Below are 26,774 nucleotides of genomic sequence, written 5' to 3' on the forward strand. Positions count from 1 at the left end.
GGAGTAAATACTCAACATTATAGATTAAGGTCTGTAATGGCAAATGTATTGCATGTTATGTAATATGTGCATGTAAGTGATGCAAGAGGGTTTATCAGCTGAGTTACAAAAACAAACATCGATCAAAGGATTAACCGATAACACACTGATTGATTAATTTCTTCTACAGCGGATTTGTGTTTATGAGTGTAGATTTACATAATCTATACTGAATACACCCTGTCGTAAAGTACGAGTATAAAAACTACATCTCTCTTACAAAGAATTAACCGCCACTGCCTTGATTGATTGATTGTTGCTCATTATTGGCTAACTAATGGCGCACATCATACAGCTAGTTGCCAGGTGTGCTGTCCTGGGTGACCAGTGAGATTGTATATACATGTACACCAGTGTGAAAATGTCTCAAACGATGTGTCACTTTTTCGCATATTAGACTGTTGAAAGACACATGACATAGAACAGGATTATTTACCAGCTGCAGATGAATGGAATATTGTTCTTTTATGTGGATATTAATGGATACATTCCTGAACGAGGTAATAGCCTGACATTGTTGCTATAACTTTCGCCTGTCTTAAATTTAATGTTTGCATTTTGTTTTAATTTATTTTATTGTAGCATTCAGCAGAATCTGTATTACAGAAAACATGCACTAGGAAACATGATTCGCGTTGGCAATCTGCACAATGTTTAGATATTAAAATCATCTTAGAAATTCACTGTAAGTATTAGCAGACGGTGTGCGTTTTTTTAAATTAACTTTCCAAATGCATACAAATGTGACAAGGTACTTATTAGGTTTATATTACAAAATGTAAAGACCTACATTGACTTCGCTATTTTTCAGTCCTATCGGTTTTTTATATCACTGGCAGATGAGTAAACTTCAAGGTGTTTGATTTGTTTTCATAATAACGAAGTAAAATGACTTCATCTTTGTTGATCAGTCTACACATAAACTATCAATTGCGCATGTGGGAAGCGTAGCAGAGATCACGAACCAGTCACGAATTCTGGGATATTATTCGGGTACTCACGGGAGAAAAGCAATAACAAAAGAAACCCCCAGTTCACGGAAATTGCTCCGCATCAGTGCCCCTTTAACGCGTGCCGCGTTGTGCTCCAACGCACACAGTGACTTGGCTCGTTCCCAGAGCAACTTCAGTTGTGTTTAACAGAACTTCAGCCAGTTTATTGTATCAGTCGGAATTTTACAATGAATGAATGAATCAATAAATGAATCAATCAATGAATGAATTATATTAAGAATCAAGAGCAAGAATTATGTGAATGAATGAAATAAATAAAGAAAAAGAATGAAAGTACATATGTGAACGAATGAAAGAATAAATGGTACACCCTGGCATTCCCTCCCAAAACATGTTAAAGAACGAAAAAGTATCGCGAGAAGATGTGTTAACATCAGCTGTCCTTTTAAAAAATCTACTTTGAGACATTTTTGTTTACATTAATAATTAATTCAGATACCTTATTGCATGTGGGGAATGGAATGGACATTAACAAAATGTTAACTGACACTGTCACACTGCCCTAAAAAATAAAGTGTAAAACTGTCACAAAGCGTTCCAAAACACCTTTCCAGTTTTGTCAAGTAATAAGATCAACAAGAAAGAAAGAAGTTATGGAACTATAACCCTCAAGCATCAATGGCGAATCAGATCAGGTCGGCAATATGTCATATTGTTCACACACCTCAAATACACCCTAACATTTTGTTTTTATTATGAAACTATCACTATTATTTGCAAACACATTTCACCTGATAGTATAGCCCCTCATATGAATTACAAGTGTATGTGAAAGATGTTTTTGAAGAAATAACTAGAAACACTCAAACAATGGCCTGTAGCATTTCAGTGGCGGATCAAAACAGATTGGCGAAATGTTATGTTTTTCACACACCTCAATTACACCCTAACAATTTTTTAAGTAATGAAACTGTCACTATTACTTGCAAATACCTTTCAAATAAAGATATGTTTTCCTTCTCAAAATTAAACGAATGTATTAAAGAAGTTTTTATCGTTACAATTTGGTCTATCTTCGCGGTGAATTGAGAATTGAAGCCAGTGAGCTATAACATACCGACTTGAAACTAAATCTACTGTTCTAATACGGACACTAATACCAATTATTTGATTTAAACTGAAGTGAAAACATAGTTAACCTATCTTCTACATGTTGGATTTCAGTTGTTATAACACTCAGGCAAGCATGTTGCCAAGTACAACATAGATCTAAGTTCTCAAAGGTCACCAATATAATTTAGAATAACAATCCAAACACTAATTCACCGTGTAATTCATTCAATTTGCTATGTAATTCATTACATTTTTATTTTTTGGCCTTTTTGGCTTTTCATTTCGACCCACATGACGTTTGGCCTCGTCCCTTTTGACTACAACCCAATGCTAGGGACTCTAAATCACACCCGCAACCGTAAAAGCAATACAGATGCTGTATGAATGTCTCTGTGTGGATTTATGTGAGCTCCGTACAGAGAACCGAAAACCGACCAACTATGCATTAACGTTAATACACTGCAGCGGAGCTTTTGTATATCAAGTCGCAAACTACAGTTCTGAATTTCAGTTGGTAACTTTCACACTTGACAATAATTTGAATAAAGAATAGAAGAGCCTTTTTTCGTAAATGCGTGATGCCATAAATCTATCGCGTTTGTTGCATGTGGTTGTCACCTACAAATACCGCTTCTGTCGACTCAAACTGTACAAAAGGTGAACTGGACGGAGTAGACCCGTGTGATCAAAGTCCACCCGAACTTGTTCAGTGTTTGGAAGCATGGTGCTGGCTTAGAGGTTTGAAATGATAGCTCAGAATTTCGCGAAGAGACTTTAGTAATCAAGCATGTGATGTTCATTAGTCCAGCACATAACTGGAAGACTTATTTGCGAAGGTGCTCACTTTGAGGCTGGAAAACGCCTTTTAAAAATATGAATTAGACGTTTATATATGTATATCCAGTCACTGATACTTGTGACCCAAATATCTGGAATATGGTACAGACCTGTGCCAGATATAATCGGCTACTTGACGTAATTTCCATAAGTTTGCATGCTATTTCGATGAAGCATGAATGATTTTTATGAAGTGAGTTTAGGATGGATCTGTGTAAAGTTTTTCAGCCATATGTGAAAACATCTCTGCTCTGTGCACATAATTTCAAATAAGTCTTCCAACCACTATTTAACCAATGACATCACGTTTATCAGCTTACTTATGGTACCACAAGGCACAATCCTCAAGGCTGGCAAGTTAAAGGAGTTCTCTGAGCACCCTGCATATGTTGATTGGAATGGTGCCATTTGATAAATAATCAACGGAAAATTAAACAGCAGTTATTTGATTGTAGTTAAGTTCTTTCCTCACAAATGTGCCAGATGTTACTTGGATCTTTGGAAAATTAAATTTATGAATACTGTTTATGCTACACTAAATTAACAAGTAAGTCTATGGACATTACACCAAGTGTAAGAATATAACTGGCACAGGTCTTTATATAATGTCGCCAATGAGGTCCTAACACTTTAGTGACACTATGTACCTTGAAGCCAGATTTTTATGTCACAAGCCCCTTTGTATCTAATAGGATTTATTCCTAAAGTTGGAAGGTCGTTATCATATGTACTGTCTGTACATACTATGTGTAGGGTAAAGTTGGGCACTAGTGCAATAATAAATATAGGCAATGTGAAGCAAAATATAAGTACTTGTCATTGTATCCCTAACAAGCAATGGTCTATCTTTTAATTTACTTTGACACCTGTGTATACTGAATTTATAACATAGTGTCAGATGACACGATATCCATTTCATAGCTCTAATAGGATGATTAGATGAAATTAACCTACATATGGTTGTTTGATGAGTCAACAAAGCTATACTTTTTGATGAGTCAGGGAAAAAAAGAAACATTGTCAGAGTGTCACTCTAAGATGGACTTGATTGACTGTGTGTCATTGTACTCAGCTATAGATGTGTGAAGGAAACGACTGGTTTGTATGGTCAGAATTATTTTCACATCATAATACAGCTGTATTCTAAATGGCTGTGTGCAGGATATGATACCTCTACCGCATCATAACTGGAGGCTGAAAGCTTGTGTAGCCAATAATGAGTTTCTAATTCCTGTAAACCAAAGTTGTATAAATAAGAAGGGCATTGGGACAGCCTTGTAGTAATGGATTCACTCATCACGCCGAAGACCAGGGTTTGATTCCCAATATGAGTACATGTGTGCAGCCCATTTCTGGTGTTCCTGCAAGGATTTCCATGGAATATTGCAAGAAGTTGTGTAACACCATACTCACTGTGTAAATCAGTTTATTATTATTAACTACCAATCTTCCCCTCAGGAGAATTAAAACACTGTCTCTTTGTGGTGGTTAGGTGTATTATGGCTTTGAAGATTTTTACACTTGTTAGAATGTGTTGTGTCTGCCTATGTGCCAAGAAACATCAAGTATCTAGTCTTTGTAGACAGGTACAACTCTATGTTATGTGCACCCATTGTTGTCATAGTGATCTACATTTGAGTGATCAACATCATTACATTAGAGTTAGCAGTTGAGGTCTTTAAGCTTCATTTAGAAGTTGTTGTAAATGGCCAAGCTATTTTATGGATAAAGCTTCTATAATCTTTCCACAAAATGTTTACCTGATGAAGGGATCTGTAATGATCCTGAAACACTCTGTGGAAAGAATATAGAAGCTTTATCTATATTAAAATATCTTGGTCATTCACAAACCATGTTTAGACAAACTTTGGGGGACAGTCAATATTTCAGACTAGTTTGATCCCAGTATTACTGATCATAACCATATATTTATTTGTACATTTATTATTATATAAGTGTATTATGGTTAATGCTTTTTATCTGTTGTATTTTCAGCATCGAAATATTAATTTTTATAAAAATTAATGTGGTCCAGAGTGTTCCGCCCTGTCTCTGCGACACCTCGTATTTTGATGAGAATGGCAAGCTCAGCAGGGAATGGGAAATTGGCAGGCAAGGTTGCCTTGGTGACAGCTTCTACAGAGGGGTATGACCAGTATATTTGACTTTTGAATTAAATGAAATAATATTTCAGCATTGACCTCACCTGTCATTAAAGGAATCTGGTTTCACTGAAATCTAGAATCTGCAGTGCAAAATAACTCTACATACAACACTATTGTTATTTTCCTTTGTACTGTGCATGTATGTATGAAATCAGTATGTTGTGAATGTTTCTGTGGTGCAGCATTGGTTATGCCATTGCACGTAGACTGGGTCAAGATGGAGCGAAGGTGATGGTTAGTAGTCGGAAACAAGCCAACGTGGATGCAGCAGTCAAGCAGCTTCAGGCTGAGAACCTCAGCGTAGCTGGTATCACGTGTCATGTTGGGAAGCCTCAAGATCGAACAAAGCTGATTGAGGAAGTAAGTTTATCATGGTGATTCTGTATGATGATGTTGGATAAATTTAGGGTGCACTTATAACCAAGTCTTCAGAATACTGTTTCTGTCGGCATTTCAACATGTACAATTTTGGGTGGCTGAAAACGTCAGCCATACAAAGTGTTAAGAATCACAATACATTGAGTCCCAGGTCTACCAACATATAAACAAACACTGTCTTTTCTGTAAAACCTGAGGTCATGATATATTATTTTTTCCATCAATTTCTAGCATAAATATTTTCTCACTAGAATCCTCCACACAGTCCCGAAAATATTGAACAGTTGCTTGCTGTGGAATGTCCCTCCTACTTGTCCACTGACCTGTGAAGATCCAGGATAGTTTTGCTCTTCAGAAAGCCGTGCTTGTTGTAAGAGGCGACTTGCAGTATTGGGTGGTCAGGCTTGCTGACTTTGTTGACACACAATGAGAACATATGAGTGCAAATGTCCTACTATGTTTATGACACAATTGCCTAAAGGTTGGTATTTACCAAGCAAATGCCCAAGGGCAGGGTATGAAAAATATGAACTGCCCATGTAGGTAATAAGTCACGGCATCCCAGTTGCGTAAATGGGTGCTCATGCTATCGATCACAGGATTGTTTAGAGACTGCTGCCATATAGGTGGAATATCTCTGAGTGCAGCGTAAAACAAGAATCCACCCACCTCTCCACTAACTACAAGTGTTCTTTCCTTGATCTTTGTCCAGACTGTGAAGACGTTCGGTGGTATAGATATCTTGGTCTCCAATGCAGCTGTTAATCCAATATATGGACCGATCATGGAGGTAAGTAGTGTCACAGCTAAACGATTTTTCATTTAACCAGTTTTTGTGGGGTTTTGTCTCGTTAAAAAACTCTGTGAAGGTGATTTCACATGAAATTGTGGAAATATATCATATATATATCATATATGTCATTGTAGTAAAAAGAACAGTAATAAAATGGTAACCTAAGCATGATCTCCAAGATGGTTGTCCTTTCTTCACAGAACATGAGGGCGGTGGGGTAGCCTAGTGGTTAAAGCGTTCACTCGTCATGCCGAGGATCTGGGTTTCGATTCCCCACATGGGTACAATGTGTGAGGCCCATTTTCTGGTGTCCCCTGCCGTGATGTTGCTGGAATATTGCTGAAAGTGGCGTGAAACCAAACTCACTCACTCACTCACCCTCCACATACATGTATTACTATCAGTATCTCAGTTGCACAGTCGTGCTCTGATGATGGATATAATAAAAAATCAGCTGAAAGAACAGTTGGAAATAATTATGGACTGGATATTTTTGATTAATCAAAATTTTGTTGTTTTAGCATACTTTTACGAATATTCATGAACAAACATGCCCTCAATAGCACAAAGCTATATGCATTGTATTCACAGTTTTGTATTCATCACTATGGTCAATATTACTGTAAGGTGTGTATGAATAAAATTTGCATCTGTTGTGAACGTAATGAGATATACTGATAAGTATTGTTGTGAAAATAAACAGAATAACTGCATTAACAGTAATTAGAGAAAACCGGGGGAAAACTCTTATAACTGGTGCTTGCAGTGATAATGTAAAATTGATATTCGTTCACCACAAGTCCTCCGATAGTCAACTGTGTATTTGATGTCCCTTTCTCAACAATACGTGGACGTGATACACTGGTTTCCTGTAATTGATTTATATTCTATTGATTGGTCATAGACGAAACTCTGTCATATCAGTACTGCAGTTGTAGAGGTACATTCACTCTTTTGAGGATAGTGGGGGTAGAGGGTGGGTTTTCCTTAATATGTGAGGCTTTGTTAATATTGGGAGTCTGTTCAAATATTGAGGGTTCCTTAAATCTTGAGGGTTCCTGAACACCGAAGGGCCTCTGTACAGTTCTATTTTTATTCAACCTTATAAGTCCATTTCTGGGACTATATTTCTGAGTGGTATCTACAATGATTCTCAGTTTTTTGGGCCACTTTGAATTCAGTTTGGGAACATGTTGAGGTTTTCCATCTTTTTACATGAACTTTTCTGTTCTTTCAGACATCCCCAGAGGCGTGGGACAAGGTAGGTGTACATACTTATCACAGCTGCAGGGGTGTCCGTTGTAGGTGTGTCAGTTGTAGTGGAGCTGATTGATTAAGGTGACATTTACACAGATATCTGTTGCAAAGATAACAGTTACATTGGTGTTTGTTGCAGGAGTGTTGATTTGAAGGGGTGTTGGTTTGCAGGGGTGTTGATTTGAAGAGGTGTTGGTTTGAAGTTATGTTGGTTTCAAGGGATGTTGGTTTGTGGGGGTGTTGATCTGTAAGGGCGTTGTTTTGCAGAGGTGTTGATTTGCAGAGGTGTTGATTAGAAGGGAAATTGGTTTGAAGGGGTGTTGATTTGAAAGGATATTTGTTTGCGGGAGTGTTGATTAGCAGGGGTGTTGGTTTAAAGGGATGTTGGTTTGAAGGGGTGTTTATTACCAGTGGTGGTGTTTTTTGGAGGAGTATTGATTTGTAGGGGTGTTGATTTGCAGGTTTTTTTGTGGTAGAAATGTTGATTTCTAGGGTTTTGGTTTGAAGAGGTGAAGACTTGCAGGGGTGTTGGAGGAGCGTTGATTTGCATGATTTGTATGGATATTAGTTTGAAAGGGTGTTGATTTGCAAGGGTGCTTGTTGGAGGGTGTTAAATGTGGTACCAGGACCAATGTTGTTCACTGTAAGGGAGGATGCTTTCCCTCATGTTGCAATGAAGTGTGCATGAATACTCAGCAACAAACGTGATCAGTTGGTCAGACTCGCTGACTTGGTTGACACATCATCTTATCCCAGCTGTGTAGATCTATGCTCTCTTGATTGTCAGGAATATACTGGGATGTACGGGAGGAATTTGCTGCTGAGTGTGGCAGTAAACAAGAAACCAGCCAACAAACCAAACTCTGCAGCATCAAATTGTAATTTGTAATTAAACTGAAGCATTCGTAAATACTTGTGTCATTCCGGCATACCGGATGGCGTCTCGTACCCCTCTCGTGGCCATGTTTATGCATGGGTACTGTTTAGGCGCAAACGGGGATGGAGATGAAAAGTCTAATACCATTATCAGGGAAAGATAACTCTGAATTTCAAACATGGCTGTATGAATATCCTACACCTCTTGGGCAGAACACGGTATAGTTGGTATAGTTTAGCCAAGTTTCAAAGTTCAACGGTTCAGCCATTTTCATGTTTCGAAATGTGTTTTACTATGCTCGATTTGATTGGTTTGCCATGATTCTTGGCAATAATGGTGCATGAGAGGGTACGAGCCTTCTTGTAGGTCACGGAAAGAGACGCGTAGTTATGAATGTAAACTGAAGCTGTATCAGTGTTTGTTTTCTTTTCAGATATTCGATATTAATGTCAAGGCAACATTCTTTCTGTGCAAAGAGACTTTGCCTTACATAAAGGAGAGAGGGTAAGATTTCTGGTTGCCAATAGATTATGTTAAAAGTAACAGTAAACTTGTATGTAAAGGCATCCTTGAAGAACTTGACAATGTGATGTGCTCAGATGGTGGAGTTGTCTAATTCTTGTGGAAGTATAAATGATAGAAGTCTTGGGTCTCATGCACCACCTTATCATTAATTTCATTCTTATGTCTGTTGCTATAAAAGAATTGATAAATATTCCCGAACACATAGCCCCTGTTAGTGAGAGGCTCCAGTGGTATAAATTTTGAACTTTACTTCCCTTTTTGTGTATCCAGTATAACAATGTATCTCGCACAATGGTCATGACAGTAGTATGTGTTTGTGATCGTCTTTTCACTGTACAAAATTTGGTCAGTGAAAATATACCATTAAAAAAAAGTAGGGGATACTGGAGTTACAAGACTGACAATATGCAAACGATGAAGTCAAGGGGGAAAGCGATGATGAAGAGAAATCAAGGGGAATGTGACAATTTATTCCATTCCTTTGGAAATATTTTATGTGTATGGTTATATGTTACTCTTTCTCATATTCATTGGCATTAGCTGGCATTATAAAGGAAGGAATAAATGCTAAAAGGAATAAAGTAAAATAGTTTTATAACGAACTACAAGGGACCACTGAAATTAGTTCGTTATGTCCATAGTTCACTATTCACGAAAACCCATTGAAGGAACAGTAAACCACACTCTACAGTACGACACATTCCTACTCAGTTTATTCATACATTCATTCAGATTACGTTCTTTTCACTAGTAAGTCAGTAATCTTACACAGATCACTCGTCCCTACACACTCGTCATTGAATATATCGTATTTTAAAAGTTTCACTAGTATCAGAAGCTTCTGTCCATATTTCTGATGTGTGTGGGAGGCATGTATACAGGCCTTTCGAGGGGATGCACTTGTTATTTTCTATTAAATCGCCAAAGACCGAGTTGCTGTGCCGGAAGTATACAAAATTGGGTCATCAGCGACAGGCTTTACGGCCTCCGGCAATCTGATTGGTTAATAATGCAAACTACAACTTCACATGGGTGTAAATACTGGAGTGTGTTTTGTACACGAAACTTATTGGTCAGATTTCAAAGTGAACGCCGCTAATTGACACTGATTGAGTTTGCTCAACTGACGATTCACACCATTAATTAGTGTTATCTGGAACTGTCGAGGATTTCAAGTGAGCATCGCTAACTGGCAATGACACTGATTGAGTTCGCTCAGATTGTTATTCACATCGTTAATTATTGTTACCTGGGACTCGCGGGGATTGCAAATCAGTTCGCTTTAGCCGATAAATTTGTTGTAGAGAATTCGTTATTCACAACTTTTTTATATGATAACATATAGTGGTTTATTCGGGACTTTTAAAACAGTTCGCTATAGCTGTCAGTTCATTATAGCCATGTTCGTTATAAAAGTATTCTACTGTAACAGTATCCCCTACTTTCTTTGAACAGTATGTGAAACATCAGGTATCAGTTGATGTGATGATTTACAAATTCAGTGGTATTCCTTGTACTATCTGCATGAAACTAATTCCAAAGTTGACGTTAATATTACATGTGTATTTGTCACATAACATAAGCTGGACATACATCACAGTCAGCTGTTCACAGCCAGCTGTTCACAGTATTTCTCTGCACTTTGTTGATGTTTATGGGTGATTCAGATTCAAGATGAACACCAACATGGAGAGAACTTTACAACGTCATATGCTGAGATGGAACTATCAGTGTGAGATCCCACTAGAGCATAGTTATTGCTTGACAAGTCTTAGGATCAGTTATGTTGTTAGTTAGGCTTGTTTTCAGCATCAAATATTGTTCTGTTCCAGCAAGGGCTCAATAGTTATCATCAGTTCAATTGCTGGATATGTACCAATGAAAGTGAGTATCTCCCCTTTAACAGCCTTTAATATATCTCCCCTTTAACAGTCTGAAATGTGAGTACCTTCCCTTTAACATCCTTTAATGTGAGTATCTCCCCTTTGACAGCCTTTAATGTGAGTATCCCCATTTTAACATCCTTTAATGTATCCCTGTATAATACCATTTTGTCAGGTGAGAACCAGACTGGGCCATAGAAATTCCAGAGTTCCTGTTTTGTGCCACACAGCTGTCTGACCACAATGTCAATTCTGTGATATTCTGGTCAGTCAGCATTTTCTCCAGGATTGAAACTAAGGCACTTGCAATTTCGTTTCCACCATTTTCTCATGCCACATAGCACAGTAGGCACTCTTATCCACAGAACAGTGGGCTGTGAGATTGTAGACTGATAACTTACGTCTGTAAAAAAACTGGAGATATTTGCCCTTGGACAACTTACAACATTCTGTAGGTCAAAGCGCACAGCAGCCAAACCATTCTCTCCGTCAATGTTTCTTTGAAATCGGGTTGCATCTTTCGAGTCCCTTTGCTGAAAATAATCTGATTCCATAGCCTCAGTGACAAGATTATGTGACTTGGCCACTCTATATTCCTTGCACTTGTCACATTGACCCTTTTTTTGGTTTCATAAAATCCAGGTTGAATTCTCTGTTGAAAATTGTCCTGTACATATGAAGTTTTACAGGTTCATCCTCTGTTTTTTCACAATTTTCAAGACATCTTGCTCAGCGTGAGATCCTGTTCTAGGTATTGTTTTTTACTGCTACTTCCCAGTCTGTGGGAACGAATTAATGTAGTCCCAAACCTTTTGCTTCCGTGCATCAGATATTCTAGAGGATGACCTCCGACCTCTCCTATCACCCTCTTTTGGCGTTGATGCATTTTCAGAATGCTTGCATTCAAAGTAATAAGAGATCCTCCTTTGTGAAACGTGGAGAGTTGTTAGGTAGTACTCCTTACACATCTGAACCTTTTCTCCTTTCACCTTTCACAAAAAAATAATATGAGTAAGAGTACTTCCTTCAGCTCTGCCCCTCAGAACGTGATCTCTGTTCGTCAAGTCTCTCAACTAACTTATTAAAAAAGTGTTGCTTCTCTGTGTCATTTAGATTCCCAAATGCTTTGTGAATTTCATTTCGTTCATCTGAACAAATTTTCTGAGAATAGCGAAATCTGCACCTTCCTTGACAGTCTTTTGTTGATGTACTCGTCGTTCTAAAATCTCCTTTCCCAAACAACTTAAATAGCACTTTCCTGACGGTCTTCTATGTTTTCTCACATTTTTCTTCCACATTTCTCCATTTCGTTTTCTCTTTCTGCTTCTAAACACAGTTCCATCCCTTTCCTCACTTGTATCAAGTTCTGGATGCTTTCGCTCGTTTGATACCAAATCATTAACTAGTTTAATAAAAATGGTATTACACGGAAGGTCATTTAGTATCCTCTATATATTCAAGGATGTCATCTTGCGGAAATATTAGCTAATGGTAACCATGTCAACAGAAACCCCAAAGCATATGTACTGCAGGTCAAATAATTGTGTTATATGCAGATTTTTGTTTGTGGAGAGATCGGTGTCAGTGACCTGAATATTTTGAAAGTCCCTCCGATCCTTAAATAATAACCATTGTCCGATTGGTTAAATCTGTTTAACCATCTCGCGTTTGATGGGACAGTCATTGGTCGCTCAAAGGTTACCTGACGCAACCTTCTACTAGGTTTTGTTAGACTAAGTGGTGGAGTGTAACGAAATACACAGAGGCGAAGTTTACTTAGACTGCCTTAGTGACTTACTTACTCCATCTGTAGCAGCTCGACAACTTTGCTCCAGTGACAGCATCTCCCTAACAGTTCCTTCCTACACTACTTCTGTCTACAGAACATACTCTCACATCTTGCCAGTGCTGTGGAATACTCTTCCATCTGATGTCAAACTTTTTCCCCATGTTCGAGCTGTTCAAATCAAGACTCAAAACCTGTTCTCCCAAGATGCAATGCATTTAACTGTCTGCTTACCTTCCTATAAAACATCTACTCCAGACTCTTAATCATTATTTTGTAGCACTCTGAGCATGCTTTATATCTGGATTGTGCACATTACAAATGCACTTTATTATTATTATGTTATTTAATGTGAGTAGCCTCTATTAATGTTCTTTAATGTCAGTAGCTTGTATGATGTAGAGCACCACACTGTCTGCCTACAGATGTTGGGTGTCTACGCTATAAGCAAGACATCGCTGCTGGGTATGTCCAAGGCCATGGCCTCAGAACTAGCTGCTGACAACGTCCGGATAAATGTGGTGTGCCCAGGTCTCATCAAAACCAAATTCAGTCAAGCTGTGAGTTGACATTTTTTCTGTGTTCATTGCCAAGGTCCCCTGTGGATGTTGGCAGTAAGTGGTTCACTGTTAAATGAGCTGTCGGCTCTTGTATCCACTAAGTCCTCTGTTGATGTTTGCAGTAAGTGGTTCTCTGTTAAGTGAGTTGCCTGGTCTTCCGTAGTCCGTGCCAAGGCAATGTGTAAATGTCAGCAGTTCAATTCAAAGGAAACTGAAGTACATCAAGTTTTTTATAGACTGACTAATATTTTGTTTTCAGTTGTGGCAGACTGAGGCAGTCCTTGAGAGGGCACTTGAAGGGATCCCTCTTGGACGGTAAGTCTCACGACATGCAAGTTTTCAGTTGCAGAATATTACTGATCCCACTAAAATCTGTTGGTTGTAGTGTACACTCTCCACTTTTGTAATCTACTCTTGTAACAAGAATACTCCTCAAGAGTTTTACTGTTGACATGCTAAACTGCATCCGTGAACAGAGAATATTTAAACACACAAAGGTCTGTGGCTTGATCCATGGTATTACATCCAAAAAGATGTTGAAAGATGGTATTTGTCACCCAGCCTGGCATTTAAGTGGGTAAGTATAGGAGGAAACACGCTTCCGAGGGTTTGGTAGACAATGTAAAACTGGGAGAGGGAGATTTCCTGACCTTGATGATTTTACATTACCTACCAAAACCGAGGAGAAGTGTTTTCTCAAACTTACTTGTATATTGTCAATAATGGGTCATTACAATGTAGATGAAGCGACACAGCAGTAACTGAAGCAGTCGTAATATCAGTTTAATGACAGCAACTATAAATAGATATTCAACCCTACTGTTTCTCTTGGTCTGGTCTCTGTGTGGTAGAGCATCTGCCCACAAATCTGATAGTTGCAGTTCCAGTCTTGTTTTGGAACATATTTTCACTTTGCACTTAATCTTGAACGATATTTTTCAGTTGATTTCGAACACTAATACATCATTTGAATGTTCATGTTCTTATTATGTAAAGTTAGGAAAAGACAATTACATTAGGTAAAACCTGGGAAGAGGTTTTACTAACAAAACAAAAACCTCAAATGTGGCTTGTCTATGAAAACAGGAGATGACTTAATATAGCGAGAAGCACAGTTCAGGTTTATATAGGAAGGGCAGGCTGACCATGATGAGTCTCTGAGGAGTATCCTTGTTAAAATGCTGCGTGGTGACTGGACGGTGGTTTGATTTTCTTCAGAACTGGTGAAACAGAGGATTGTTCTGGGATTGTATCGTTCCTGGTGTCAGACGACGCTAGCTATATAACCGGAGAATCTGTTCTTGTGACGGGGGGACGGTCGGCTCGACTCTGAGGTTTAGGTGTATTAAATGTTTCTCTTTCAGAATGGGTGACCCCGAAGACTGTTCAGGAATAGTGTCCTTCTTGGCCTCTGATGACTCGAGTTACATAACAGGCGAGTCTGTCCTTGTGACAGGAGGAATGACGTCCAGACTGTGATTACTCTCTGTGAACATAGAACTTCATGAAGGAAGTGTATGATAATCAGATGATTGATATTGGTTGATTGATTGAGTTGATGGAGTCTTTATGCTGCAGAATGTGTTGATATCATCACATCATCGAAACAATATCTTATTTAGTTTTGTCTTATTAACTCAAGAAATAATGTTCAAAATGGTCTTAGTTTCAAAACATTTTGAGAATCAGGAGGAGTGCTTCCTGTAGATCTTGATGTCAAATGACTGGTTACTGAAACCACAATGTAAATAATCGTAATATCTTTGGAATACTGGTTACATTTATACATGATCACCAGTAAGAACATATTAATAAAACACATGTACCATTTACTAATATGTTATTAGCCAGAGTTATTTTTGTATGTTGAATACCCAGATCTTTACTGTATGTACACACTGACCTAATATTAACTCAAATATGGCAACTCCTTAGTCAGAGGACATTGGGAACCGCAATGGTATACCTTGAGAATGTCATGTGAAGTAAAACAGTATCTGTTATCTTTGGTTGTATACTCCCCAGGGAGTTCAAAATATAGTAATTTACGTACTTAGAGCATGGTTGAGAGCATGCATCCAACACACTATTCAAACTATATGAATGCAGCTGGTGCAGAGTCTGGTCAAGACAATCATGGGAATCCCCACATAATATGAGAACCATGTTACGACACTTCAAACGTTTAGTTTAGAAGCTGCTGGGGTGGCGAAGTAGCCTCGTGGTTAAAGCGTTTCCTCATACTGCCGAAGACTATGGTTCAGTTCCCCACCTGTATGTGTGAAGCCCTTCCTAATGTTCCCTGCTGTAAATGCTCGAATATTGCTAAAATGTAAACGTAAACTTGCTAAGAAGCTCCTTATCAGTATTATAGGAAATCAACCTGTATTTCTACTGATGGAGCCAGAACAGGGATCGAATTAATGTGGAACCAATCAACTGAGCCCACATTCAGTGGATCTTGTGTAACAGGGGTACGTAACTCTGTGCAACTCAGATTGCAGGAACACAAGTGTCCCTTTTCTGAGAAGACTAGTAGATGACAACTTTTGCAGACTTTGTTCCAGTTGTGCTAATTTGCTGAAATATTACAAGACAATAAAGACAAGAATTTGTGAATGTCAGTATGATCATACATATCTCTTCGAGCATCATTCCAACCATATCATGGCAGGGCAGGGCAGGGCACACACTTATCAAGCGTAGATTCAATCCTGGATCTCTGTCAAGGCTACATTCTAGTGACAGCAACAAGTAACACGCATGTTCACTGGTATGGAAAATAGTTTATTACTGACAATCAGCTGAGACTACAGTGAGTTCAATGAATCACCTCTAACATCTGTCACATGCATTTTGTCACTGTTTCAGTGAACGAGCATAACTGTAAATAGCCAGATCTGCTACATCCCACATCACACCGAATACACATTCCCTGGAAACCACTGCATCAAACAAGTCACAAGTTCAAACGAAATTGCACAGAATTTCAGTTATATCAGATTATATTGGAAGCAAACCAAAAGTGATACAGATATTTATGGGTATGGTGCTCACTAACCTTGAAACAGAATGATGACAAACTGGGATTTGAAGAAATGACCATTGGCATCTGGCCTGCCGAGGGACACAACTCTGTACACTGACTTCTGGTATTTTAGACAACTGAGCCATTGGTGCCCTCACTTAAGAACAGAATGGTTACAACTTATGACAGTACCATTAACTTCCATACCAAACTTCTTTATACTCATGTTATTGGAATTTGTAATGTTTGAATAGGACTTCAGTGTGTCGTCTGCCATTGTACCATTTGTATTTCGTTGGCTAGTTGCTAAAACAATCACTGAATGTCACAAAGATATTTTGAAGGTTTGCAACAAAAGAATCTTAAAGTTTTACAAACTTCAGGTAAGGCAAATATGCCAAAAACGGAAGTATGATATATACAGAACTTTGTCTTCTGTTTACCTGTCGATTCTTTTCTCTATAAGCAGGTTAGTATAAAAATGTTAGGGAACAAGGTACATATAGTGAGAAAGGTACACACTGTCCTGATCTCTGAAGGGTTAGGTGCAGCAGTTTTCCAGGGAGGGTGTGGAACCGGCATAGTGGCATGTACCGTCCATAGTTGATGTGACACCAACTCTAAGCAGCATGTTACTATGGTAACTAATGTTAATTATTTGGGGACTCGAGGTCTACCACACACTGTTTGACCTGTGTTAGTTAAAACTGTCTGTTGTGTAACTGCTAATCTGTTGAATTTACATGTGTATGTACCCAACAGTACAGAACAAGTGAACTTTCTATTTGTCTATGACAATCCTTGATGCACTTGGCAATTAGGACCACACAAGGTCTTACCAAACAAATCCTCATCGTCCTATGCATTTTTGACCAAAAAAACTCATTAAAACAATTCTGCTGAAATCTCATTAATGCAAACTGACCTGATCTTCATAATTTTCCCCAAAATTAATACTTTTTAAATCTTTTCTAGTATGAAAAACATTTCTTTTACCTGAAAATATGGGCAATTAAACTCTAAAAATGTATATTATCTAAAAATAAAAACTTTGGCCTGAGCTGAGAACATGAAGTTTGTGGAAGACCGGTTTTAACTGGATGGTGATCAGAAAATAGGGATTATCTGTGCCCCTACCCTACCCAAAAATACACACAAAGAGCTAGTGAATAGACTTTTTGGTGTCTCCCTATGAATTGTTTAAAGATAATTTAGAAAGTCTTCTTAAGAAACTAGCAAAGATAACCCTGGGTGTCTTCCTTAAAAACTACTGAAGATAATTTAGGGAGTCTTCCAAAGAAACTAGGGTGTTTTCCTAAGAAAATGGCGAAAATGACTTTAGGTGCTTACCGAGCAAATTGGAGGAAAGGCTGTCAGAAAGATCTAAGGTTCTGTCACAAAGAAACTAGCAGACAATCTTCATGAAACCTCCTAAGTTTTTTTAGGAACCAGCAGAGAAATATGCAATGGCTCCTCAAAAGACTAGCAGGGAGACTCACCGTCTCCATGGAATGATACCAACAAAACAAGGACACACAGGCCATCAGCTGTATTAGTGATGATAGTCACATCAGCTACAACATCCATCACTTTACATGTCTTGTTAGTCAAAAGTAGAGTTTGTATCAGTTTGATTTATATATGATTGACGAAAACAAAACAAAGCGCAGCTTAACTAAATAGTTGTAGAAATTGCTATGACAATTCAGGGCAGCATTTTTGTTTTCTGTGTTTCTCATGGCCAACCGTTCTAACTTTATTTTTATTTTCTGCCACCACATACTCGACTTGAATCCAAAAAGGACTGCCCAGTCTAATAAAATGTTTATCTCTTAATCAGTCACTGCCACACATTCAAAGAACGTGAGAAATTGTAATTAGAATATTTCTTTTTTCCCCTGACCAACCCATGTTCAGAACTTGGTGGCCTTGAGAAACACATAATAAAATGCTGCCTTTATTGCCAGTAATCTAATGTTCTGCACACATGGAGCACTTTTTTTGATGGGCGTTAACAGATGCAGAATAAATAGAGCATTTGCAATGTATCACTGTCAACATTGCTCTCACAGGCAGATCTGACGGACTCAAGCTAAAAGACAACAAAACAAACAATATTCATAAATAAATAGCAAACAAATATATATCTGTAAAATATTCATCACAAAAGTTTCGTCAAGAAGAAATAAACAAAAAGTTTCATATATTAATAACTGATGCATATTTTTCTATCAATGACCCCATGCACACAAGAGGCTCTCAGAAGAATATGTCTATCCACATTATCTTGGGACTGAACATACATTCTTTCACTGTAACTGGCTGCATAGATTGAGCAAACTAATCCTCTGAAAGAGCTGTTATCAAGTATTTATTTCTGTACAAACCTGTTTATGATATGTCTGTAAAATAATGCCAAGTCTTTATATATTCAATAGAGAGACCATGACAATAGAGATTAAACTGTGTTCATTTTCATGTCAAATTGTTGATGAGCTAAATCCTGCTTAAATATTACCTGGCCACATTCACATGGATAATATTTTTCAGCTGACAGAAATTCTTTCCAAACAGTGAGGTCAAAATTTGAATTAATCTTTGTGTGTATATATTTCTCAACATGTCAACAATAACTTTAACCTTGCGTAATCAATATTCGTGCACCTAACACAATTTGACATGGTATGCAGAATTGACAAAGCACATGAAAATCTACAATTAACCTCCATCAATATACAATGTTTAAAAAATGTAAGTTTCAGCATTTGACACATTGCCATTGTAGCGGGACGAAGCCATCATCCACACGACAGTAACAAGGTCAGTTGTGTGCGACGACGTCGATATTCGTGATAGCTAAAACCCAAACAAACAGTATGGTGAATAGTCTACACCAACAGTTGATACCGATGTAATGTTGAAGTTCGTGTCCCACAAAGCTGATAAGAAGTTTTTGTTCCATAAATGTTCAGAATTTGTCTACTATTTTTTTTTTTTTCATCAAAAAGATGCATTTAAACAAGTAACAGTTCCAGTAATCTTGAATGAAATTTTAAATAATTTTCTACAACCCTTTGGGGATTTTTACTGAATAAACACAAGCATATGTTCACAAATTATTAATCACAACTATCTGATTTGATCAGAAGGAGTCATATTAATTGCTTTTGCTTCGTAACTTTTCACGAAAATTTTGGCAAAGGTACAAGGATTGTGTCGGATTGTCGGATTGTGTTCCACTGTTATTTTTCCGGGACAACACCCCAACTTCTGGGGTCATGACCTTTGAACAATATCATTAACCAAATCAGACAACTGTCAGATCAGTCATGTCATGAATGAAAACTATTTTTTTTTTTTGTCTTGATGCTTGTGGTTAGTGCAGAAGCATAAAGATATGTTTGCTGGAGAACTTTGGATAAAAACTCTACTTTCAAGTTTGTGACATTGGAATCGGGACAGCAGGAAAATGAAGCCGACTTCTTGTTTACAAACATTATATCTTACATCACAAAGTAATCTGTAGTGACCGCGTAAATCCGGAAGTGATAGGTGCGCGAAAATAGATGTCCGTGAAATTAAATTACACTATTAAACCTTAATGCTATATTAAATGGAAGATTTCACGTTCCATAAAAATAACAATTCATTTCTGTTGCAGAATGTTTGCACCACTCACTAAATTAGAGAGGAGGGATATTCAACTATACATCTATAAAATAACTGTTTCTATGTTTTTCAACAGCTGTTTTGTTCTCATATATATTAACCATCCCAAAATAAGAACAAAGTAAACCATATCGGTCTTGGTGGTGAGCTTTTACCTGCACGAGTAAAAGATGCACATCCTAAAAATACCAGCAGGCCTTAGTTACTTATTAATATAATCTGGAATCGTTTTAATCTTACTGACGGAAAAAAAAAACAAAAAAAAACAAAAAGAATTTTTTTCCTTGGTTGGGACAAATACAAAACATGTTTGTTCATTATGCATTATCACTCTAACACAAAGCATGGAAAACAAGACAAAGGTTGCCAAACCACTCTCAGCTGAATCCTGAGTCTTGTTTCCTCATGCTGAAACCCCAATCTACAAAGCACATGTTTGAAATCACTCTTCAAAAAGCTGCAAACACATACAACTCCTATAAATCATAAACAGATTCAAGCCAAGTAGAAATATTTGAAGGAAACTTTTAAGTACAATTTCTTTTTTTAAATACTTGAAATCCGATTTCCAAATACAGTTGTATTTGCACCTGCCTACTGCACTTATTGTGCCAAATTAATTTCTCTATCAATAGACTCCAGAATCACAGGTACCAAAGAGCGATTGGCAGCCTCACACTTCAGTATTTGACACTGGCTTGAATCCAAAAAGACGTCCTTCACCAATAAATGCATAACACAAGCAGGAAACACTTGTATAAAGTCAGACTACTGTATTGCGAAACACAGAGGGATTTCATGAACTAAATCACAACTAACATTACAAATCATGATAAATGATAGATAAATTGCTGTGGGAGATATTCCAAGAGGATCTGAAACTGACCATTTTTGGTGATGAACTTAAGATATTTGTTGGAAAGAGATGACACTGACGTTGTTCAAGAAACTTCGCTATTATAACCATTACACCTTTTTATATAATTCTTTGGTCTAAAACAGATTATTTTTTCATTTTCAACATAATTTCTTATATGATCTACCTATCCAAAGCAAAGCTTGGCCATATTTGTTCAATGCCTTTTAAGAATTTAAACGTGATACATAAATCATTGTAGTGTAAAGTCATGTTGCAAGTGGATGCATCTGAGGGCAAGACACTTCAGTCTACATCAGAAGTCATGTTGCAAGTGGATGCATCTGAGGGCAAGACACTTCAGTCTACATCAGAAGTCATGTTGCAAGTGGATGGGTCAGAGGGCAAACCACTGCAGTGCACATCACATGTCAAAACTGGGTAAATCTGAGACCGTGACACTCTTTTCATCTGACTTTGACTACTATTGACTTATTGTGTTAAAAACAAGATAAAAGCCGTTTCAGAAAGTTCTATTAAAAATATAAGCTATAATCTTTGGTCTGTATGTCTAGAAATGCAAACACCTCACAGGTGAACAAACTGATTTATACTGATAATTATAATATATGAGCACAGAAACCACATATCCGTAACAGGTAAATCTGCCCTCAAGAAACAGTTTTACCTTAAATATGTTCCACCAAATATCTACATCATTTATTCATACAGAGTAATAACAAAAGCAATACCCATATCCCAACATCTTAATTATGAACACTTTCTTATTAGACCAGAATTATGATACAAGAATAATAAAAACTGTTACTCAAACATTCCAATCAGATTTTGCAACATAAATGGAACTATAAACTCATATTTTCAAAAACAGAAGCATTCTCCCAGCCTTAGATATATGTTTATTTATACTTGTCAGCATTTGAAAAGAATACCACCTTCAACAAAATATTACTAGATCCTTAACAAATGTTGAGCAGTATATATATGGCAGTATTCACATCTTTACACTAAAAGTCAATACAAAACTGTCCTGTTAATTCTAAAAGAATTCCATGAAATGCCTGAGTCAGCAAAATAGTACATCGGGTTCAACGCCAACACCATCACAGCGGAAGCATAACAACCAGTAACATAACAAGACTCAACACACACATGCTATTTAAATACAGCTGTACAAGACAATCGTATATCACTTCCTATACTCAGATCACAGTACAATCACATTGCATATTTCTGTTAACTTATTCCCCAAATGATTACATCCTGTTTTGTACAAGAATCTAAGCAACTTATTTACATTTTGGTACATCTGTCTGTGTTATGTGGAGAGGAGGCATATCTGTCACAGATTCCTGGACATAGCAAAGAAGTCTGTATTGACTGATTTACCTATCTAGAGCCTAAAATTCAATGTGAAAGCGAATTCATGAAACAGGTTTTCAACTTCCAGATTAGCATTGCTATTCATGAACTCAAAACAAAATGCTTTTATATGGCAAGACACTGAAAGGTCACTTATGGCTTGTTTTGTTAGAACAAGATTTTGATATGTAATCATCCACAGAATCTGAAGGACAATGGTGATCAAATGTCAAGTTTTTCATTCAACTTCCACCTAACAGAAAACAACCAATTTATTTTTTTTTGAAAGCCATTTTACTCATGTTACAAAATCATTCTCTTTCAACTATTTTGTAAACCAGTTCAGAAATGCGCAATACCCTAGCTGCATTGCCAAATTCCTCCTGGGAACATCAGACTTCCATCTGATGCTGTAATGGCACTGATCTTGTGTATAGGGGAATATATACTTGGCCATGGTATGGCGCAATAGATTTTAAAAGCAGTGAACATTTGTGTGGCTTGATTTTGGATAGGGTACGCTTCTCGTTTCAGAAATGTAGCAACTTGTATGACCTCTTCAGCCATAGTGACAGAGTACATTATCTAAAATATACAACATGTAATTCATTCCTAAACCAATCATATATTCGATCAGGGAACATCTTGAACCGATCTGTTGGCCTCCACGTTTAGTATCAGGCCCTGCTGTGTCCATGGGCTCTGACAAGCAGTCTCTCAATAACATGTTACATTTGCACACATGTATATAACCAACAAAGCGTATTTAGGCCAGACCAACTCTATTTCTTGTTTTATGGATCTGCCAGTCATATTTTATCCATGATACGAAGAAAGGAAATGATTTCCCTGCTAAAAAGACAAAACAAAAAAGAAACAAACCCCCCCCCAAAAAAAAAAACCAAGCTGAATGTTTTATTGGCCAAAAAGTTCAATTTTCAAATTGCCAAATGTAAAATACTTTTACTATATAAGAGGAATATTACTTGGTGACTGCTGGTTTATAATTATTTAGGTCCCTCTCCTGCCTTCAGGTGTTCTGAGAACAAAAATCCATAACACAAGAAATATGACTGGTCTGGTCTTATCAACAGAACTGAGTTCGCAACAAAATCATCTACATCAGGTGAGTATGCATGACAGAGCTCAATAAACTACCATGACATCAGTGGATTAATGACATAAGGCAATAAGCTGACAATCATTTTTAATGTATGAAGTACATAATTTTGAAATGATCAATGAGGATCAGAAATGTATGACATACAGTCAAACAATGGTCTCTTGTTTCACGCAGTCTAAACAAAAGATGCTGAGTACCTATTCTAAGATTAAATCCCAATGAGGATGAGTGGTATGTGTGGGTGATAGGAATGAACTGTGTGTGTAACAGTTTTGGGCCCTGAAGGGGTAGGGCATCAAGAGTAACTGTGTAGGGATAAGGGTCAGACTGTGTAGAGGTACTGCTTAATCTGTGATGGGGTAAGGGTTGGACAGTGAGGGGGTATGGGTCAGACTGTGACGGGGTACAGGTTGGACAGTCAGAGGATAAGGGTTGGACAATGATGGGGTAAGAGTCAGTCTGAGGGGGTAAGGTTCAGACTGTGCAGGGTAAGGGCCAGAAAGTGAAGGGGTAAGGGTCAGACAGTGAGGGGGTAAGGGCCAGACTGTGCAGGGTAAGGGCCAGAAAGTGAAGGGGTAAGGGTCAGACAGTGAGGGGGTAAGGTTCAGACTGTGCAGGGTAAGGGCCAGAAAGTGAAGGGGTAAGGGTCAGACACTGAGGGGGTAAGGTTCAGACTGTGATGGGTTAAGAGCCCGACAATGAGGGGTAAAGGACCAGACAGTGAGGTGGTAAGGGTCAATTCAGGTTCAGGCAGTCGAAGATGTGGCGTGTTCTCTTACGGTGGTGCGTAAGCAGTTTCTTCATAGACAATGCTGGATGTAGAGAAACATTTACCTGTATGTTTGTAAGAAAAATGACACTTGAGCTCAAACTTACAAACAACACATCTGGCAAGATAATGGTTTGCTACCTAATGTGACCTTCCTGTGAAGACAATTTGAAAACTAACACAAACAGGAAGACCAAAAATGCTTCCCTGCCACCACATCACCATTAGAGGACAACAGCTTGACTGAGAGTACACAAATTTACATTTTTACTTATGAAATCTGACAAAATAATGAAATATCACACCCCTGCATCAGAGTAACTTTGGCATAGCTAATGTACACACTGTACATATTTAATGTACACATAAAATGCCCTAAACCAAATGCCTGTCTGTACATTCATTTCAACATAATAAATCTATCTGTTCATTCATCATTCCACTTGCGATACTCTTCTTTTACCACCCCATAACAAGGCTGTCTGTACAATCACCTCCCTTGTATAAGTCTATCTGTACATTCACAACCCCGCTTCAAGATCGTCTGTACAATCACCATCCAAAAATATGACTGTACATTAACCCAACCTTATAAGACTCTCTGTACATACAGCATCGTCCTACAAGGGACATAACTCCTGTGACTACACAGGCCATCAAAACTGTACAAACACAAGTCATAATTGTGCCAGTTCCAAAACAGGCAAAACAGCTTTGACCTGTTTTCTTAACTCACCGACACTTTACCACCACGATGCAAGTGCTCTTCATTATAGACTCTATGTCACAGACTATTAACCACAACCTACATTATAAATTTTAAAAAGTACTTAAATTTCAAGAGCCAACACTCCCATCAGCAAAATCGTAAGACACTCAACTTTCCCCCACACAAGCACCTGTAGCAACTCTGAGAACTAAAATTAGACTTACACACAATACATACTTTAAATATGAACTGAAATATTAGTTCCACTGTTTTGAGGTAAAATATGTCACAAGTTTAATTAATATTTTAACATAGTTAAAATTGTTTATGTTTAGCTTTATTTCATAACACAGTAAAACAACACTCAATTTTTCTTCCATGTTAAGTTAAATGTTATACAGACACACATGATCTGACTGATTATAAGAATTGATAAAACAAAGTCCAAATGGTGATTGTTATAGTGTTACAGGTAAAGGGTCATGGAGACAGCCTTAATCATTCACCAAAAGTTACCCTTGCAAATAATGCCAGATTTGAGGAACATGTAATGGTGATTATGTTTTTGAGACATTACATATTGCATTGGTGAAATGTTTATGGAATGCCAAGACTGGAGTCTGGCAATGGACAATCAACACTGTGTTACAGCTACACAAACCTATCAGGTCACCATCTACTGGCCATTCCTCAGTGACAGCCCTTACAGTTTGTGATTGTTGGACAGTTTGGAAAAGATCATTGTGTGACTTATCACTCAGGAACAAATATATAGTCTTTTATTGTTTCACATTTTATTAAAGATATAAAGGGAAAAATTATTCATAAAAATACTCCACTTATCAAAATATTAGAATTGTACTCTGCACTGAAAGATGTTTCAATGAAATAACATGCAACTTGTCATATGGCAGACCTCAACCATTGCTGCAAACTGCATTGAGGGAAAATGTCTTATTTCAGCACCTACAACTCAATGTAACTTGCACAAAACTGCAACATAATCTTTGGCGCCATCAGTTTAGCTAACCTAACCATTTGTGATAACACCACATAGCTTTCACCAGGGTGCATTTAGTTTAGCTTTTGCACCAAACTGAAACTCCATACATCTTGCACCAAAGTGCCACACCATACATCTTGCACCAGGGTGCAATCAATTCATCTTGGACAAAGGTGAAACTCCATGATCTTAAACCAGGTTGCAATTTCATTCAGCTTACACAATGGAGCAATTTCATACCTCTTGCCTCAGGGTGCAATTCCATACAGCTCTTAACAAGTTTACCAGACATTCAATGGCAGAAATGACTTCTCACAAATGTTGCACCTATGGTACATCTGTCTAATTTCCATGGGTGCCAACTTCTCCATACATCCTGCAGCTGTTCATTCAGCAGTATCAGCCTTGTCCAGGCAGTGCTTGGGCGCCATTCTTCAGAATCAACTACTTCTAAAAACTGCATTACTCCTCAGTTGCACCAACACCATACTATTACAATATGGCACACATGAATAAGCTTTTATGATAGTCAACTCTTTGGTATCAGCTACAAACCATTTCTAAACGTCCATAGTTACAGCTATAATGTACAACTTCATACTTGACACTGAGTTGTATCCTATGGTACCTGAAGTACAACTTCTAAGTGTAGGATGAGGTCCTATTTGTAAAGAAACATGAGGGAAGATCTCATGATAATAAGACAAGGACAAACATGGAGATACCTCATTCTATTGTGTTATTGTGTTGTAATGCTGAAGACTCCTGGGAACAGTAACAGTGAATTACAGTTGGAGATCATTCATGATTCAGAAAAAGTTGTACTGCTGAGTTGTACGCTGTCATAGCTGTACTGTCACAAGTCTATTACATTGTACAGATATATACAAGAAGTTACAACGGTATATACAACTAACATCCGCTATTCTGCTGGCTCGTACTTGCTTGGTGCTACCTCCATCACCATTTGAAGCCATGTTGTCACTCGGTCTGAAACAAAGAGTGAAATGTGTATGGAATGTACACAGTAGAATCCTATAAAGTGGTTTATTACAACAGGCATGGGAT

At 37.7% G+C, this 26,774-nt stretch overlaps 2 protein-coding genes across 10 annotated transcripts in view; one reads left to right on the top strand and one right to left on the bottom strand.

Annotated features, from left to right (window-relative positions):
- Positions 1-2,500: 2,500 nt before the first annotated feature.
- On the top strand, positions 2,501-15,002 carry LOC137258365 (dehydrogenase/reductase SDR family member 4-like). 6 transcript variants are annotated; one of them, XM_067796022.1, is made up of 10 exons: positions 2,501-2,615; positions 4,938-5,088; positions 5,290-5,467; positions 6,198-6,275; positions 7,516-7,539; positions 8,846-8,916; positions 10,770-10,821; positions 13,032-13,166; positions 13,426-13,481; positions 14,531-15,002. In XM_067796022.1, the coding sequence occupies exons 2-10, from the start codon at positions 4,967-4,969 to the stop codon at positions 14,643-14,645; spliced, it is 831 nt and encodes a 276-aa protein (XP_067652123.1). In that variant the 5' UTR covers positions 2,501-2,615; positions 4,938-4,966; the 3' UTR covers positions 14,646-15,002. The 6 variants fall into 6 exon arrangements, with proteins under 6 accessions (XP_067652123.1, XP_067652122.1, XP_067652126.1 ...); XM_067796021.1 differs by having other exon boundaries at positions 2,555-2,619; XM_067796025.1 differs by having other exon boundaries at positions 2,559-2,615; positions 14,385-15,002.
- Positions 15,003-15,933: 931 nt separating this feature from the next.
- Positions 15,934-26,774, bottom strand: part of LOC137258359 (b(0,+)-type amino acid transporter 1-like) — a 115,390-nt gene continuing 104,549 nt past the window's right edge. For all 4 annotated transcript variants that reach the window (XM_067796012.1, XM_067796011.1, XM_067796015.1 and 1 more), the window contains one exon: positions 15,934-26,696. In XM_067796012.1, the coding sequence (XP_067652113.1) occupies positions 26,629-26,696 (68 nt within the window). In that variant the 3' untranslated portion in view covers positions 15,934-26,628. The remainder of the gene's footprint in view (positions 26,697-26,774) is intronic.

Source organism: Haliotis asinina, chromosome 12, assembly GCF_037392515.1.
Source record: "Haliotis asinina isolate JCU_RB_2024 chromosome 12, JCU_Hal_asi_v2, whole genome shotgun sequence".
In the NCBI taxonomy this organism is placed as follows: domain Eukaryota; kingdom Metazoa; phylum Mollusca; class Gastropoda; order Lepetellida; family Haliotidae; genus Haliotis; species Haliotis asinina.